The sequence below is a fragment of the Papilio machaon genome, chromosome 16 (assembly GCF_912999745.1).
Source record: "Papilio machaon chromosome 16, ilPapMach1.1, whole genome shotgun sequence".
NCBI classification, from domain to species: domain Eukaryota; kingdom Metazoa; phylum Arthropoda; class Insecta; order Lepidoptera; family Papilionidae; genus Papilio; species Papilio machaon.
In genome coordinates, this window is record NC_060001.1 from 1,933,716 (window position 1) to 1,948,294 (window position 14,579).

General features: G+C 38.6%; 1 protein-coding gene across 1 annotated transcript; it reads left to right on the forward strand.

Annotated features, from left to right (window-relative positions):
* The first annotated feature begins 57 nt into the window (after positions 1-57).
* On the forward strand, positions 58-6,773 carry LOC106715853 (GTP-binding protein Rit2). Its single transcript, XM_014509213.2, has 5 exons — positions 58-436; positions 647-720; positions 1,464-1,658; positions 5,693-5,833; positions 6,451-6,773. Exons 1-5 carry the CDS (start codon positions 295-297, stop codon positions 6,559-6,561), a joined length of 663 nt encoding a protein of 220 aa, XP_014364699.1. The 5' UTR covers positions 58-294; the 3' UTR covers positions 6,562-6,773.
* Positions 6,774-14,579: the final 7,806 nt, after the last annotated feature.

Below are 14,579 nucleotides of genomic sequence, written 5' to 3' on the forward strand. Positions count from 1 at the left end.
TAACAAAAATCATTACCAACATAATAAAAACATATAAATGTCAAATTGTCAGTCGCCACCACTCAAATTAAATCAGCTGTCGATTTTTCCTTATGAATAATTCTTATTTAATAATTTTACAAGCAAACAAAATGGATTTTCAAAAACAGGGCCGTCTTTAAAACGTTAAATCTGATTAAAGCCAGCAAAGTGGTGTTAGTATTAGGCAGTGGTCTGTGCCGATGGGGTGTCGGGAGTGAGAGACGGGACAGCGGTGGCAGCGGGCGCGGCTCGGAGCCCCAGGCATGCGGCGGCATGGCCGGCGAGGCTGCGGGCACGTCGCGCGGCCTCCGCGTCTACAAGATCGTCGTGCTCGGAGACGGTGGCGTCGGCAAGTCGGCGGTAACGCTGCAGTTCGTCAGCCACAGTTTCCTCGACTACCATGACCCAACTATCGGTAAAGTAGCTACCTTGCCAAACGAACGAAAGCGATATTTATTGTTTTGATACAGTTCGTATAAATGTGTTGTATACTTTGTGTTTTTGTACAATAATATGATAGACTAGTGAAAAAATTGGACAGAATTTAAAAGTCAACATTCAAAGAAATTTAAGTAAAATATACGGGATAAAAAAATGATATTTTCATACACGTTATTTCTTACAGAGGACTCATACCAACAACAGGCTGTCATTGATGGAGAACCTGCATTGTTAGACATCTTAGATACAGCTGGTCAGGTGAGTTCATCAATAAAATAATAAACAATATGTGTACTAAGTAACCATGAGTATTAAATATATTTAAACTTACAAGCTGAAGATAGACCACTGCATCTATATATATATATATAAAAGAAAGTCGTGTTAGTTACACTATTTATAACTCGAGAACGGTTGAATCGATTTGACTGAAAATTGGTGGGCAGGTAGCTTAGAACCAGGAAACGGACATAGGATAATTTTTACCCTGTTTTTTATTTTTTATTCCGCGCGGACGGAGTCGCGGGTAAAAGCTAGTTAATTATAAATGTTAATATTGAAACATACCACTATTATTCTTCTATTTGAAATATAAATTTGATATGGTCTTTCATATTGTATGCAAAAGACTGGCTACTAACTGTATTTAAATGTTACTGTTAGTTTGCACATCTAAAATTCAAAAATAATTATCTAATTTTCATTTTGTTTCACAATAAGAGAGTGAGAGAGACTTCTACCAAAGTTATGAGTCTAATTTTAAGGAAAGGATGGGAAGGGGAAGTGGATTTAATGGAGGAGGGATGTATAAGAAAAGGATATATCCTCTGTCTTTGTCCTCTATTCTGTCAATTCAAAAGTTGGCAACACATCTGCAATTGCAACAGTTGCTTTGTTATTTAAGTGAATTCAGGTGACCATTTGCTTGTTCTCCACCTTATAGTAAAAAAAAAGTAAAAAAATATGTTATTTATCATTCTATTGTGTTACTATTTGTATAGGTGGAGTTCACAGCAATGCGGGAGCAATACATGCGTTGTGGTGAGGGCTTTGTGCTGTGCTACTCAGTGACTGATCGGCGATCATTCCGCGCTGCATCAGAGTACAGGAGGCTGTTGGCACAAGCTCGACCCTCGGAGAGATTGCCCCTAGTCCTTGTTGGCAACAAACTGGATTTGGCACCAAGGTTTAGACAAGTATGTAAATATAACATCCATACAATAAATTAATGTATATAAGATTTTAATCCGTATATTCTCTTTGGCTTAAAAAATGTATGGTATTCTGTATAATATACTAAGTAAAACTGGCTGAAATCTTAAAGTGAAAATTTAAAAATTGATTTTTTATTTTCAGCTATGCAAATACATAATTTGTATGAAATGTAATTATTATTTTTCGATATAACATACAGATACTCCTATTTTATTAATATGTATAGATTATTAAATAATTGTTACGAACGTACAAAGTCACGTGAAACCCTTTACTCAACACTAGATGGCGTTAGTGGTACTGTTGTGAAATTATAAAACTGGAAGTATCTCTAAAACCGCGGCGCGCGAGCGTGAGAAATGAGTCATCTTTCCGGAAGCGTCCAAACCGGTCGATGACGTTCGCGCCTTTTGGTAACGTTCCAGAAAGGAACTTTATGGAATGGTCTCGGACTCGACTCGGCCTATATAAATAGCCGCAGGGAGGCGAGCGAGTCAGTTCAGTTTGAGCTACCTTCGAGGCGACTTCGAAGCGACAACCAGCGATACAAGGGAAACCTACTACTTGGCTACGACCTAGGACATCGTCAGTGCTTAGTGATTGGACCTAGTGCTTTGTGTTGGACCTAGTGTTAGTAAATAAAGTCTTCAAAAGAGTCAGCAGGTTTTTCTCTCCAAATCCATCGAACCCTAGCACGTAACAACTGGTGTCGGAAGTGAGATTTGGAGATGCCATTGACTCCGAGAGAGGACTTCAAGGAAGGCGTCAGGACAAGGGCTCAACGTGCTGCGGTGGCCACGCCCATTGGGGACCAAGCTCCGCCCACCGTGGACCAAGCCCCGCCCACTGGCCCCACCTACCAGGCCCCGCCCACTGACCACGCCCACTTTGGCTCAGGCTCCGCCCACTATGGCTCAAGCCCCACCCACTGGCACCTCCCACCGGGCCACGCCTGCTAATGCCACGCCCACTGACTCCGCCCACCTGGCCACGCCCACCAGACAAGCCACGCCCACCAGCGGCGCCGTAGCTTCTTCAGTGGCTCTTCAATTAGGAAGCTTAATCGAATTAATGGAGCTGCAAAGGGCTGAAATGCGGGAAATGAAAGAGTCACAAGAGTGCAAACTCGGTTCTAAAATTAAAGCGATTCGAGAATCACAAGAGCAACAAAGAGAACTTCAAGAAAAAGCGCTTGGGGCTATAAAGGATATTAGTGTCACGGTGGGTAAGCTTCGAAAAGATGTTGACGTACTGGAAGAACGAGTTACCGGGTTAGAGTTGGATGTCGAAAATGTGAAAACTGGCCTCACTGAGTTACAGAAGAAAGTGATGCGCCTTGAAACCGTGGGAGTTGCGATGTCTAGTGGAACTACCGGAGTGGCGCAAGGACCAAGAGTGAAAGTGCCGCCATACGATGGCACTACTCCTTAGAACGCTTATCGTCAGCAATTCCAGACTGTTGCCACTGCCAACGGATGGACGGAAGAGCAATGCCTGACCGCTCTTACTGTTGCGCTTTGTCGGTCTTGGAAGCACTGCCACATACAGGAAATGGGTTCCAAGACCTGATGGAGGCACTTGAATCCAGATACGGGGAGCGACATCTGGAGCACGTGTTCCGTGCCCAACTGCGTGACAGAGTCCAACGCTCAGGTGAAGGACTACAACAATGGGCGTTGGAAATTGAAATACTGGTCAGGAAGGCGTACCCAGGAGCCGACATCAAGATGGTTGACACGAATATTGTACAAGCGTTTGTCGACGTAATCAAAGACCTGGAAGTCAAAGCTGCAGTGAGGCTTCGTCACCATACCTCGCTAAGGGAAGCATTGGCGCATGCTTTGGAGGTCGAGGCTGTTCGCCATGACATACGGCAGACCTATAAGATCCGCGAGGTCTCTGAGGAAGTCAGGGAGGTTAAGGCTCCTACTAAGAGAAGTTCTGGAGTCAAGTGCTATAAGTGCGGCGAGAGGGGTCATCTTCAGCTCAACTGCCCGCAGAAGGAGTCCCAGACGGCAAGGATGAAAAAGTCCGAGGAAGTTGTCTGGAGGAAAAAGTGTAGTTCGATGACAGGCGCAGCCTCATCAAACAGCAACAACGACGGATTAGTGACTAAGCTACTCGATGACTGCAAACATTGTGTTAAGCAGGAATCTAAAGAAGTCACATTGAAGCTAACGAGAACAAGTCCTTTGGGTCTCTGGGAGAGTGATTCTATGAGGGACGCTCAAGAAAAAGATGACGATATTCGGCACATCATCGCATGGAAGAAACGGGGTGACGTAAAACCAACCTGGAGTGAAGTTGCACCCACTGGCGCTGTCACTAAGGCGTACTGGGCGCAATGGGACAGTCTGATACTTCAAAATGGAATACTCTACCGGAAATGGGAGAAGACTAACGGCAGAGAGTTCCATCTTCAGATAATTGTCCCAAGAACGAGAGTACCAGATGTTCTCCGTGAAATACATGATGGCGTATCAGGAGGTCATTAGGCGTCAGGAGGACGTTAACAAAAGTGCGAGAAAGATTCTACTGGTTGCATTGTCGAGATGATGTACAGGATTGGTGCCGCAAGTGTACTACTTGCGCTGCTGTAAAAGGACCACAGACCAGGAGCCGTGGGAACCTGCGATTGTATAACGTCGGTGCACCTTGGGAACGAATTGCAGTTGACGTCGCTGGGCCATTTCCTGTAACGGAATCGGGAAACAAGTACTTTATGGTCGTCATTGACTACTTCACCAAATGGCCAGAAGTGTTCGCCATACCTAACCAAGAAGCTACAACAGTCGCTTCTAAGTTAGTCGAGGAAGTGATATGTCGTTTTGGTGTGCCTCTAGAAATCCATTCTGATCAGGGCAGGAACTTCGAATCGCAAGTTTTCCAGGAAGTGTGCAGGATTTTGGGCATGCATAAGACGAGGACCACCGCGTACCATCCACAGTCTGATGGAATGGTTGAGAGATTTAACCAGACCCTTGAGAGGCATTTGGCGAAATTAGTTGACGACAAACAAAAGGATTGGGACAAGTATATACCACTCTTCCTTCTGTCGTACCGAACCGCCGAGCATGAGAGCATAAAAGCTACCCCGGCGTATGTCAATTTCGGTAGAGAATTACGAATGCCAGTAGATCTATTGACAGGGGGTCACCGGAAGGACCAGAGACCGTACAAGACTATGTCTGCAATTTAAGGAAAAAAATGCGTTATATACACGCCTTGGTTCGCGAAAATGGGTTACAGTCAAGTGAGAACATGAAAACCAGATACGACCGGAAATCGAATACGAGCGGCTTTGAGGAAGGGTCACTGGTGTGGCTGCATAACCCAACTCGCCGGAAAGGAAAATCTCCAAAGTTGCAGACCCAGTGGGACGGACCATACAAAGTGGTTACCCGAATGAACGATGTGACTTATAGGATTCAGAAGCAACCAAGAGGGACATTCAAAGTAGTGCACATAGACCGTCTGGCGCGATACCATGGTAGTAATAACGATGCTCGGGACGAGCATCTTTAAGAAGGGAGTAGTGTTATGAACGTACAAAGTCACGTGAAACCCTTTACTCAACACTAGATGGCGTTAGTGGTACTGTTGTGAAATTATAAAACTGGAAGTATCTCTAAAACCGCGGCGCGCGAGCGTGAGAAATGAGTCATCTTTCCGGAAGCGTCCAAACCGGTCGATGACGTTCGCGCCTTTTGGTAACGTTCCAGAAAGGAACTTTATGGAATGGTCTCGGACTCGACTCGGCCTATATAAATAGCCGCAGGGAGGCGAGCGAGTCAGTTCAGTTTGAGCTACCTTCGAGGCGACTTCGAAGCGACAACCAGCGATACAAGGGAAACCTACTACTTGGCTACGACCTAGGACATCGTCAGTGCTTAGTGATTGGACCTAGTGCTTTGTGTTGGACCTAGTGTTAGTAAATAAAGTCTTCAAAAGAGTCAGCAGGTTTTTCTCTCCAAATTCCTCGAACCCTAGCACGTAACAATATAAATTTTTGCAGGTGACAACAGAAGAAGGCAATGCTTTGGCCACTCAACTCGGTTGTCCATTCTTCGAGACGTCGGCCGCCTTGCGTCACTTTGTCGATGACGCGTTCCACGCTCTGGTGAGAGAAATACGACGTCTGGAAAGACAGAGACAGGTAATTCTAACATTACATATATAGCCTTTTTCACTAACACATTTATGAAAGCACTTATTCACATGTCCTAAACTCTAAGACTTTTTGTACACAAGGCAAAATAAATTTTCAAAATCTGGCGATTTTAGTCGCGACTAACGCAATCCAGTGTCATAGAGCTTCGGACACAGATCGCTTCGGTCACATTTTGTTTTTTAGTTGCCACAGCCTGTCGCTCGTACAAAAAGGTTGCCTTGATTTTCAAGATGGCGGCGCGAACAACACCACAGACCGAACAGAAGACTCTCGTTGACGATTCAATGTTGTATAGAGCGATCATAACATAATACTAGCGACCCAAGGATATGGTACGGTGTTAATTTCGAAGATTTGCATTGCCTTGTGTACAAAGGGCCTTAGAATTTTCTGAAGTTTAAACGGTTTTCTATGTGAAATCTAGTTAATAATGCTAAAAGCAAAACCATCAAAAGATTTATTGCTGCTTTGGAGTTGTTCATATCATTAATACGATACTCATTTTACAAATTTCAAGACTAGAAACCTAAACTAACTACTATGTTAAAGATTATATTATCAAGTTAGTTTCATTGAAGCAAAATAATAAAATAAAATTTCAGTCATCACTAATGGGTACTGGGATATCGACGAGCGGTGGAAGGCGACGGTGGCGGCGACTGCGCAGTATCTTCGCGCTCGTGTTCCGGCGCCGCAGACGTCATCATACATAAATACGTCACCATTGCCCACTGTGACGTCAGAGTATGACCAACCAGTTTGAAGTGGCCGAAATTCATACCATAGCCGTTATTCCAGCGATCGATATTATCTCAGCCAATCAGCAGGCTGTATTTTCGATAGTGGCGCCGCCACTGCACCGATTGGTAAGTAACTATGACGTCACGCACAACATACGTCACGAGTAGCTTACGTCACTTTGATAAACGCGTCTCTTTGTCAAAGTAATTCTTTGTAACTTAGTTTGCTAGTCCTAATGGCTATAAATTATTATTGACGATGCCATTTATATGCAATACCATTTCTCTTTTACAAACAGGAATTCTATTCTTTTTATTTTTTAAATTTCAGTTTGATAATTCGGCTTTTAAGAAACTTTTGTTATTTGTTTTTAAAAGATCGATTTCTTGTTGTTAAATTATTTTAAATGTTTAACGTAACAGGATTTGATTATAGGAAAGTACTGATTGAAGTATCTTGTTTGCGTGTGTTACTTCGATTGTCGAAACACTTTTCAAAGATTGAGATGGATGGCAACATGTTTGTTGCAAATGTTTCGGCAGTGAAAACCCACAGCAAACCATGTTTTAACCTATTACTACCTCATGTTGAATATTCGCTTCTTGCTCTTGTTGAATTATAATTTAAGGTTATTTTTTACATTTTAATGTGTGATTTTATCACAAATTCCTTTTTATTATATGATGAATAAATTATATTGTATGTGTTTCCATAGATATACAACTGGCACGTAATTTACAATGCATACACAATAACATGATAGTTGCTTACTTTGATGTCATACAATTTGATCTAAAAAGGAAAAATTATAACACATACTTTACTCATATTGAGTTTTTATAAATATTTATGATTTTTTATTTGTTATAAATTGTTTATGTACTTAATTGTTTTTACATAAGCGGAGCTCTTTTTTAAAGCAGATATTTGTGTTTAAGTTGTTAGAATATTGGATAGAGAATATTAAAGTAAGTATTCTTGAAACTCTATGTGTCATAAGAAATTAAAAAAATAGTACTTAAAATAGTATTGGGTTTTCAATATTAATATAGTCATTGATTGAATTAAAGTGATTTTGTAGCGATATTGTAAAACTGGCCTCAATCGCAATTGACAAGTTGCAGTTGTCTTCCACAAGTTGGAAACAGAAAAAGCAATAATATAAATTTAGATATCGTTTAGCCATTGATGTTATAAAATATTATGATTTAGAGTTTTTGATGTAATGTTTATCTTAAATTTCATTGTAAACGGTAGATTGCAGATTGTAATGTAGGATTTTTGGATTGTCTATGCATAGAGTTGAACGGTAATTGTTTTATCTGTATTCCAGATGTTTGTACTATCAGAGTATTTCACGGTATTCCATATTTAAAGCGACAGTTGTTTGAACGTTTCTTAAGCATTCAGATGTAGGACGCGTCTATTATCTTTAGTGTCTATTTTTTTGTATATTGCATTTCTCGACTCACTATTACCGAATTGGTTATTTTGTAAGGAGCGGAATTTGTCTTGTAAATGGAACACCGCGAAAGACCCTGACTGTACTATATACAAGTGCACTTTTGTTTAAGGGTTCCTGGTAAAGGATATTCCTATTATAAAATAAATGAATGTTTTTTTTTTGTGTCGTGACCATAACCAAAGGGTTCAATGTAAGGTAAGATTGTTTTTGCGAATTATTTTATATTTGTCGACGTTTAAGTACAATTTTTTACCCAAGTTTAAAAGTGAGATCAATCGAGCTCCTTATTTAATCTGTGTGACAGAGATAGCAATAAGAGTATGAGATAAGAGATATATTTATATATGTTAAATTAGTGTGTGTTTTTGAAAATTATCGTGTTAGGTGTAAAATGTTAAGCGGGAATTTCACTAATGTTTTATGCAATGTGTAAATGAAATCGTAATTATTGATCCGTGACCGGTGGAAGAAGCTTAAAGAAAAAATGTAAGACCTACATCTATATATATAAAAAAAATACAGTCGAATTGATAACCTCCTTCTTTTTGAAGTCGGCTAAAAAGAAAGTCGTGTTAGTTACACTATTTATAACTCAAGATCGGTCGAACTGATTTAGCTGAAAATTAATGGGGAGATAGCTTAGAACTAGGAGACGGACATAGGAACTTTTTTATCTTGTGTGCATTTTTTTATTCCGCGCGGACGAAGTCGCGGGTAAAAGCTAGTAGTATATATAAAAAATGAAGACATGAATGACAAAACATCTACAGTGTGACAAGGATTTTGTATCATTTTTGACGATGACAGTGACGCCTAAACTTGTACGTTAGATTCAATTTTGTCAACCGGGTCAGATGAATTTGTCGCACTGTACACATTGATATATTAATGAAATTCCAACTTAAACTAAAATAGGTCGATACGCACAAATTTTAGTGTAGTGATTAAAATTGTATGTTGATGTTTATTTGCTTTCGGAATTAATTTATCATATCCGAAGCGGCCATAGCTTGAATATAATAATATTAACCCCATTAAATCATAAGATATATACCTTGAACAGAAATCCCCACAATTTTGCGAAAAATATATAACTAATTTGGAGTAAGGTGGAGAAGGTGTGAGGAGGTGATTAATGTGTCCCCATGACAGGTTTTCTATTTTCCAGGTCAGGTTATAGAGTGCCATTGATTTAGACTACAGAAATAGTTTTAGGATAGTATACAACGAATATAATTGAAATAAAAAACCCCGGGATAGACAAATATTTAGATATTAGGTGATTTTCCATCCTTTTGACTTTTTTTTTGTTTTTCAAAAATGTCATAGAGATATTGTATATTAGGCAGGGAATTCATAACGTCCTTACAATAAGAAATAATAAATACTTTTTTTTTCTTTCATTTTTTTAAAGATTTTTTGAGCTTACTACATGTAATAAAATTAATAATTATTTTAATATTCTACGATTCTACTTTCTATATAAAATTTTCATTGGGTTTATTTGAGCTTCATTATTTTTATCACCTGCAAAATCTATAATAACTTTATGATTATAATTTTGGCAAATTTAAAAAGGGTACTTTTTGTTAAGTAATAATTTCACCATTGTTATCTCTTATTATATTTTATTTTTTTCAAATGAATATTTTATTGCAAATACAATGCAAACTTTTTTTTCGTGGAATTTTGCTGGTATTCTAGTTTTAGTTAGTTGTTACGGGTAGTTTTTGTCTCTAGTCAACATTATTTATTATAGGTGTTCGTCTGTTGTAGGATATTTACTTGTAAAACAGATCTGTTTGTTTTTTTTAATATTGTACAATAGAAAAACAAGACGTGATAACAAAACGGACGACGGGCGTGAAATTGAAGTAATTCTGCGTTTCGTCTGATAAGTGTGCGTGCCGGAGTCTTAAGTCCTCCTCTTCCTTATAAGAGAATTGCGGGAAGGGAAAGTAGAATTGACGGAAGAGGGGACGCATAGAAATGGGACATATTCGGTTTCTGTGCGTCGTTGTTCTTCCGTCGATTAAAGGACATTGCGTCCGCAATTGAGGATTTCTATGGGCAGCGGGCGCTACACTATTTAGGCGAATTCAATTGGCCGCTTGCTCGTTTGTTACCTTATAATATAAAAAAAAACAACAACAAAACTCTCCAACAAAATTACACTCTTAAAAATAATCTTTCACTAATGTTTGTACATTCGGATCTGTTTTACAACTAAAAGTTTGTAATATTTGTGGTAGGTGTCTGTTGGAACCAATCCTCGTTAATCTGTAGAGTTGATTTAAAACGTACTAATTGTATTTGTAGGTATTTGGCCATAAATCTGTTTGCCATATTAACTTAGTTTTTTCTTGTTCGAGTTTGACTATGTATGTATTGGCCTGAATTATTTTTTTTTTCTTAGAAAATGAGTTAGACGTGAATAATAATTGAAACCTTGTATCATAATTTTATTTTGCTTTGAATTTGTTCAAATCATTGACCTCTATACATGGACAGGTTATAAGCCGTCGTTTTTTGTGCCTATTTGATTTTCGCCATTTTCACGCTGACGGTAGCGGTTATTAGCAGTGGTTATGATTCGAACTTATAATAGAGATGGAATTCACTGATAGTAATATTAACAGATGCTTTTAAGTCGGCGCGAAGCAAAAGCTGTCAAGCAGTGACTTAGGCATGTGTATAGAGGTCAGTGGTTTGAATTCATTATTTACTATATATGTATAAGATTATTTAAAAAATTATGACATACTAATTTCATGATATAAGCCAGTATTAATTAAAACAAGATCAGTGTTGTAGTATATAAGGCTAGTCCATACATAAGTAAATGAGACAAATTTTACAATTGAACATAATTAAGTATGAATTCCTATCGGAGAGTATCTCGTTGGTGGTTTGAACAATAATTTTATTATATTACGTGTTTTGTTAAAAGTTTATAATTTAAAAATTGTTATATATTTTATTTTATTACGTTTATAAATGTTATATATATAACTGTTTTGTTATGTGTAAAATTATAACACCATATAGTACCTCTCATATATGTAATTGATATATTGTATGCTAAATATATAAGCGATGTGTAGACATTTTGTTGAATAAATGTAATGTTTAACATATTTGTACTTTTATTCCTAAACTCCTATTCCTTTACTATGTTCCTTTTAACAAAATCTAATACCACTAAGAAAAAGAAGTTTTAAACGACGTATCATCCACCCTTTTTTTTTTTAACGTCAGGAAATGCATTTACGCACTCCTACGCCGGGCTGTGCAATGGCGTAGGGAGTGTGGGACTCGCCGGCCGTAGAAGGCGACCGGAATACCCACTAAAACCTGACTGCCCTCCGACGTATTATGGCGGGGCCACGGGGACGCGTGAGCTTACTTCCGTGACCCCGCCTGCGTTATCGCCCTCTCACATGTTTGTGGGGGGAAGGGCGGCGGCAAATTGCCGCCTCCTTCTGCCCACTCTACGGCGTCGGAGCGGGGGCGCCAGAGGGTCGTTCTCGCGCTCCCGCTCCTGTGCCTCCTTCTGCGAAATCACCTCTTCGCAGAAGGAGGCAACGGCGTCCCAGGACCTCTCACTTCCTAACATGGCGCGTATAACGCCAGGAAGTGAGAGGTCTTCGCCTATCGTCGCCACCAGGGTGCGGCGCTCTTCTGTCCAGGCGCAGCACACTTCTAGTGTGTGCTGCGCCGTATCTTCTTCATCGCCGCACCCATGGCACGACGCCGTCTCCTCCCTTCCGATCCGACGCAGATACTGTCCGAAACAACCGTGTCCGGACAGCACCTGCGTGAGTCGGAAGGTGAGGGACCCGTGGCCCCTTCCGCACCAACGTATCATCCACCCTACCACATCTAAGAAAATCTTACTAATATTATAAATGCTAATGTTTAGATGGATGGATGTTTGTTTGTTGCAAGGTATCTTAAGAACGACTACATGAATCTTGATTAAATTTGATTTAGATGTAGAACACAGCCTGGAAGATCACATCGGCTACTATTAGTTTTTTTTTATTGCGCACGGATATAGCTGTGGGCGACAGCTAGTAAATAATAATACTACTAGTCCAAGATATTGTCAACTTTATAAATTAAAGCATATGATAAATTCTTTTATTAAAAAGATCTATTACAGTATAGTAATCAGTGTTTCAATAAAGTTTATTGTCATTTTGAACGAGTTACGCTCTAATAACCTTCAGTTAATTCCAAGCTGCGCTTAGTTAGTCGGCGTAAGTACAATTATTATTATAGTTGTGTTGTAGAGCTCAGGTCAGTGCATCTATATCAATGGTTTCAAACCAGTGGTCCGCAGAAAGTCAAAATATGGTCCGTGACTGATTTTAAATTATGCAGTGCAGTGAGTCGTTGGTTGCCGTGCTGTGAATGAGAAGAGTGCTGGGGATGAAGTTAATACGCGGGATCGCTGGCTTGGCGAAGACAATATAATAACGCTTATGATGTATGGGCCTAATACGATAAATTTGCTAGAAAGTATTTGTATCATTATAGAAAAAAAATGTTAGAGATTTGTGTAATATCGACAATTACACAATACTGTTGCAAGTTGCAAGCATAAAAATGTTTTAACCCAACTATAGGGTGGGTCTAGCACCATTTTTTTCAATATAGTACCGCTATCGAGCAGAAAAGTATTAAAAACGGTTTTGATATCTTTAACTAACATCTTTTATATAACAAACCTTGCTAAGATGAATAATATAAAATTGGGTTCTGATCAAGGAAAGGTTGGGAACCCCTGGCCTATAGTATCGTTGTGCTAACGACACTGCAGATAAAGTCTAAGTTTACGGGGGAGTGTCAATTGCATTCTACTAGTCCGATATACAGGGCTGTCACATCTTTAATTTTAACACGAATTCTTTGAGTTTACATGGTACATATTCGAGCTACGGGTTTGACATCTGTGTCCGTGTCCGTGTTTTCTTCTTCCACTAAGGATCAAGGGTAGTTTTTCGTTGTTTTGGTGCCAAATATATTTTAAAGCCTGTCTTTTATTGTTTTGATTATTTTACAACGTTGTTATAATGTTAATACAACTATTTATTATTATATATATATATATATATATATATATATATATATATATATATATATATATAAAATAAAGTCGTGTTAGTTACACTATAACTCAAGATCGGTCGAACTGATTTAGCTGAAAATTGATGGGGAGGTAGCTTAAACTAGGAGACGGACATAGGAACTTTTTTATCTTTTTATCTTGTGTGCATTTTTTTTATTCTGCGCGGACGGAGTCGCGGGTAAAAGCTAGTGTATAATAATTTGCGATCTTTTAAATTGCTCGTGTGCTGAAAGTTTTGCAAAATATTTATTTAATCTGTTCAATATTTTAACATGTTAATATTCTAATTATGACTTTCCACTACAGAAACACTTTTACAGAAATATTTTGTTAACTTTGTTTTTTCAAAGAAAATCATCAATCTCATGGCGATGTTTTTGTAGCAGTGAAAACATTTAGTTTAAACGCTATTGCGTTTAAACTAAACTACTCTATTGAGAGTAATATTATTTAACGATAAGACACATATAATGTTTCGTCTGTTATAAGATTGTGCGGCATTTAATATCGCTCGCGTGAAAGTTATTATCATTCTTGTTAGTCGTAAAACGAAAGGATTTCTATGGCTTACGTGCCTTTAATGTCTCTGTCAAGTTTCGGTAATATAGATGTACCTAAAAGTAGAAACATTTAATCAAGAATCTTCGATTTTTTGTAAAAAACTCTACGTCTGTTTGTTAGCCGACTTCAAAAAGAAGGAGGTTATCATTTCGACTGTGTTTTTTTATGTGTGTTACCGCGAAACTCCGTCCTTGGTGGTCCGATTTTGATAAAAATTATTTAATCGAAAGGAAGTGCTTGCAGATGGGTCCCATATTTTTTGATTTTATTTTAAATAACTAGAAGAAATAACAATTATTATAAATATAGACATGTTACAAGAAAGAAGAACTTTCTTTAGAGGGTTTTCATGACATTATTTTGATATTTTTAGTGCATTTTGTTTGAGTTTGTTTTTCTATGAAGTCGTCTATTTTTAATTTTTATATGGTAGCAAACGAGCAACAGGCCACACGAATTCACCAAAATATCAAAGTGATCGTTGTCCATAGACGATCGCAATTGCATATGCGGTCGTGGTATTGCACTGGTCGAGCCGGCCCATTCGTGCAGCAGATGTTGTTATTAGCGTCTACCACTTTTAACCGTCTACTACAATTTAGGAGTTCAGTTGCTCTATCAATCAATCTATATATATTGCCTACTTTTTTATATTGTTTCTGACAAAATGTTGCTATTAATTCAAGTTATGTTCTATTTTTCCCTCGTAGTATCTTAGTTCATTGTTGCAAATTACCATAATATTGTTTTAATAACCAACTAGCTTTTACCCGCGACTCCGTCCGCGTGGAATAAAAAAAAATACACAAGATAAAAAAGTTCCTATGTCC

What these genes read in the sequence shown, in the direction of transcription:
- LOC106715853 (XM_014509213.2), top strand. Translation starts at nt 295, where the DNA reads ATGGCCGGCGAGGCTGCGGGCACGTCGCGCGGCCTCCGCGTCTACAAG. An exon ending in CTACCATGACCCAACTATCG is followed by an intron (nt 437 to 646) that starts GTAAAGTAGCTA and finishes TATTTCTTACAG; the next exon opens with AGGACTCATACCAACAACAG. An exon ending in TCTTAGATACAGCTGGTCAG is followed by an intron (nt 721 to 1,463) that starts GTGAGTTCATCA and finishes CTATTTGTATAG; the next exon opens with GTGGAGTTCACAGCAATGCG.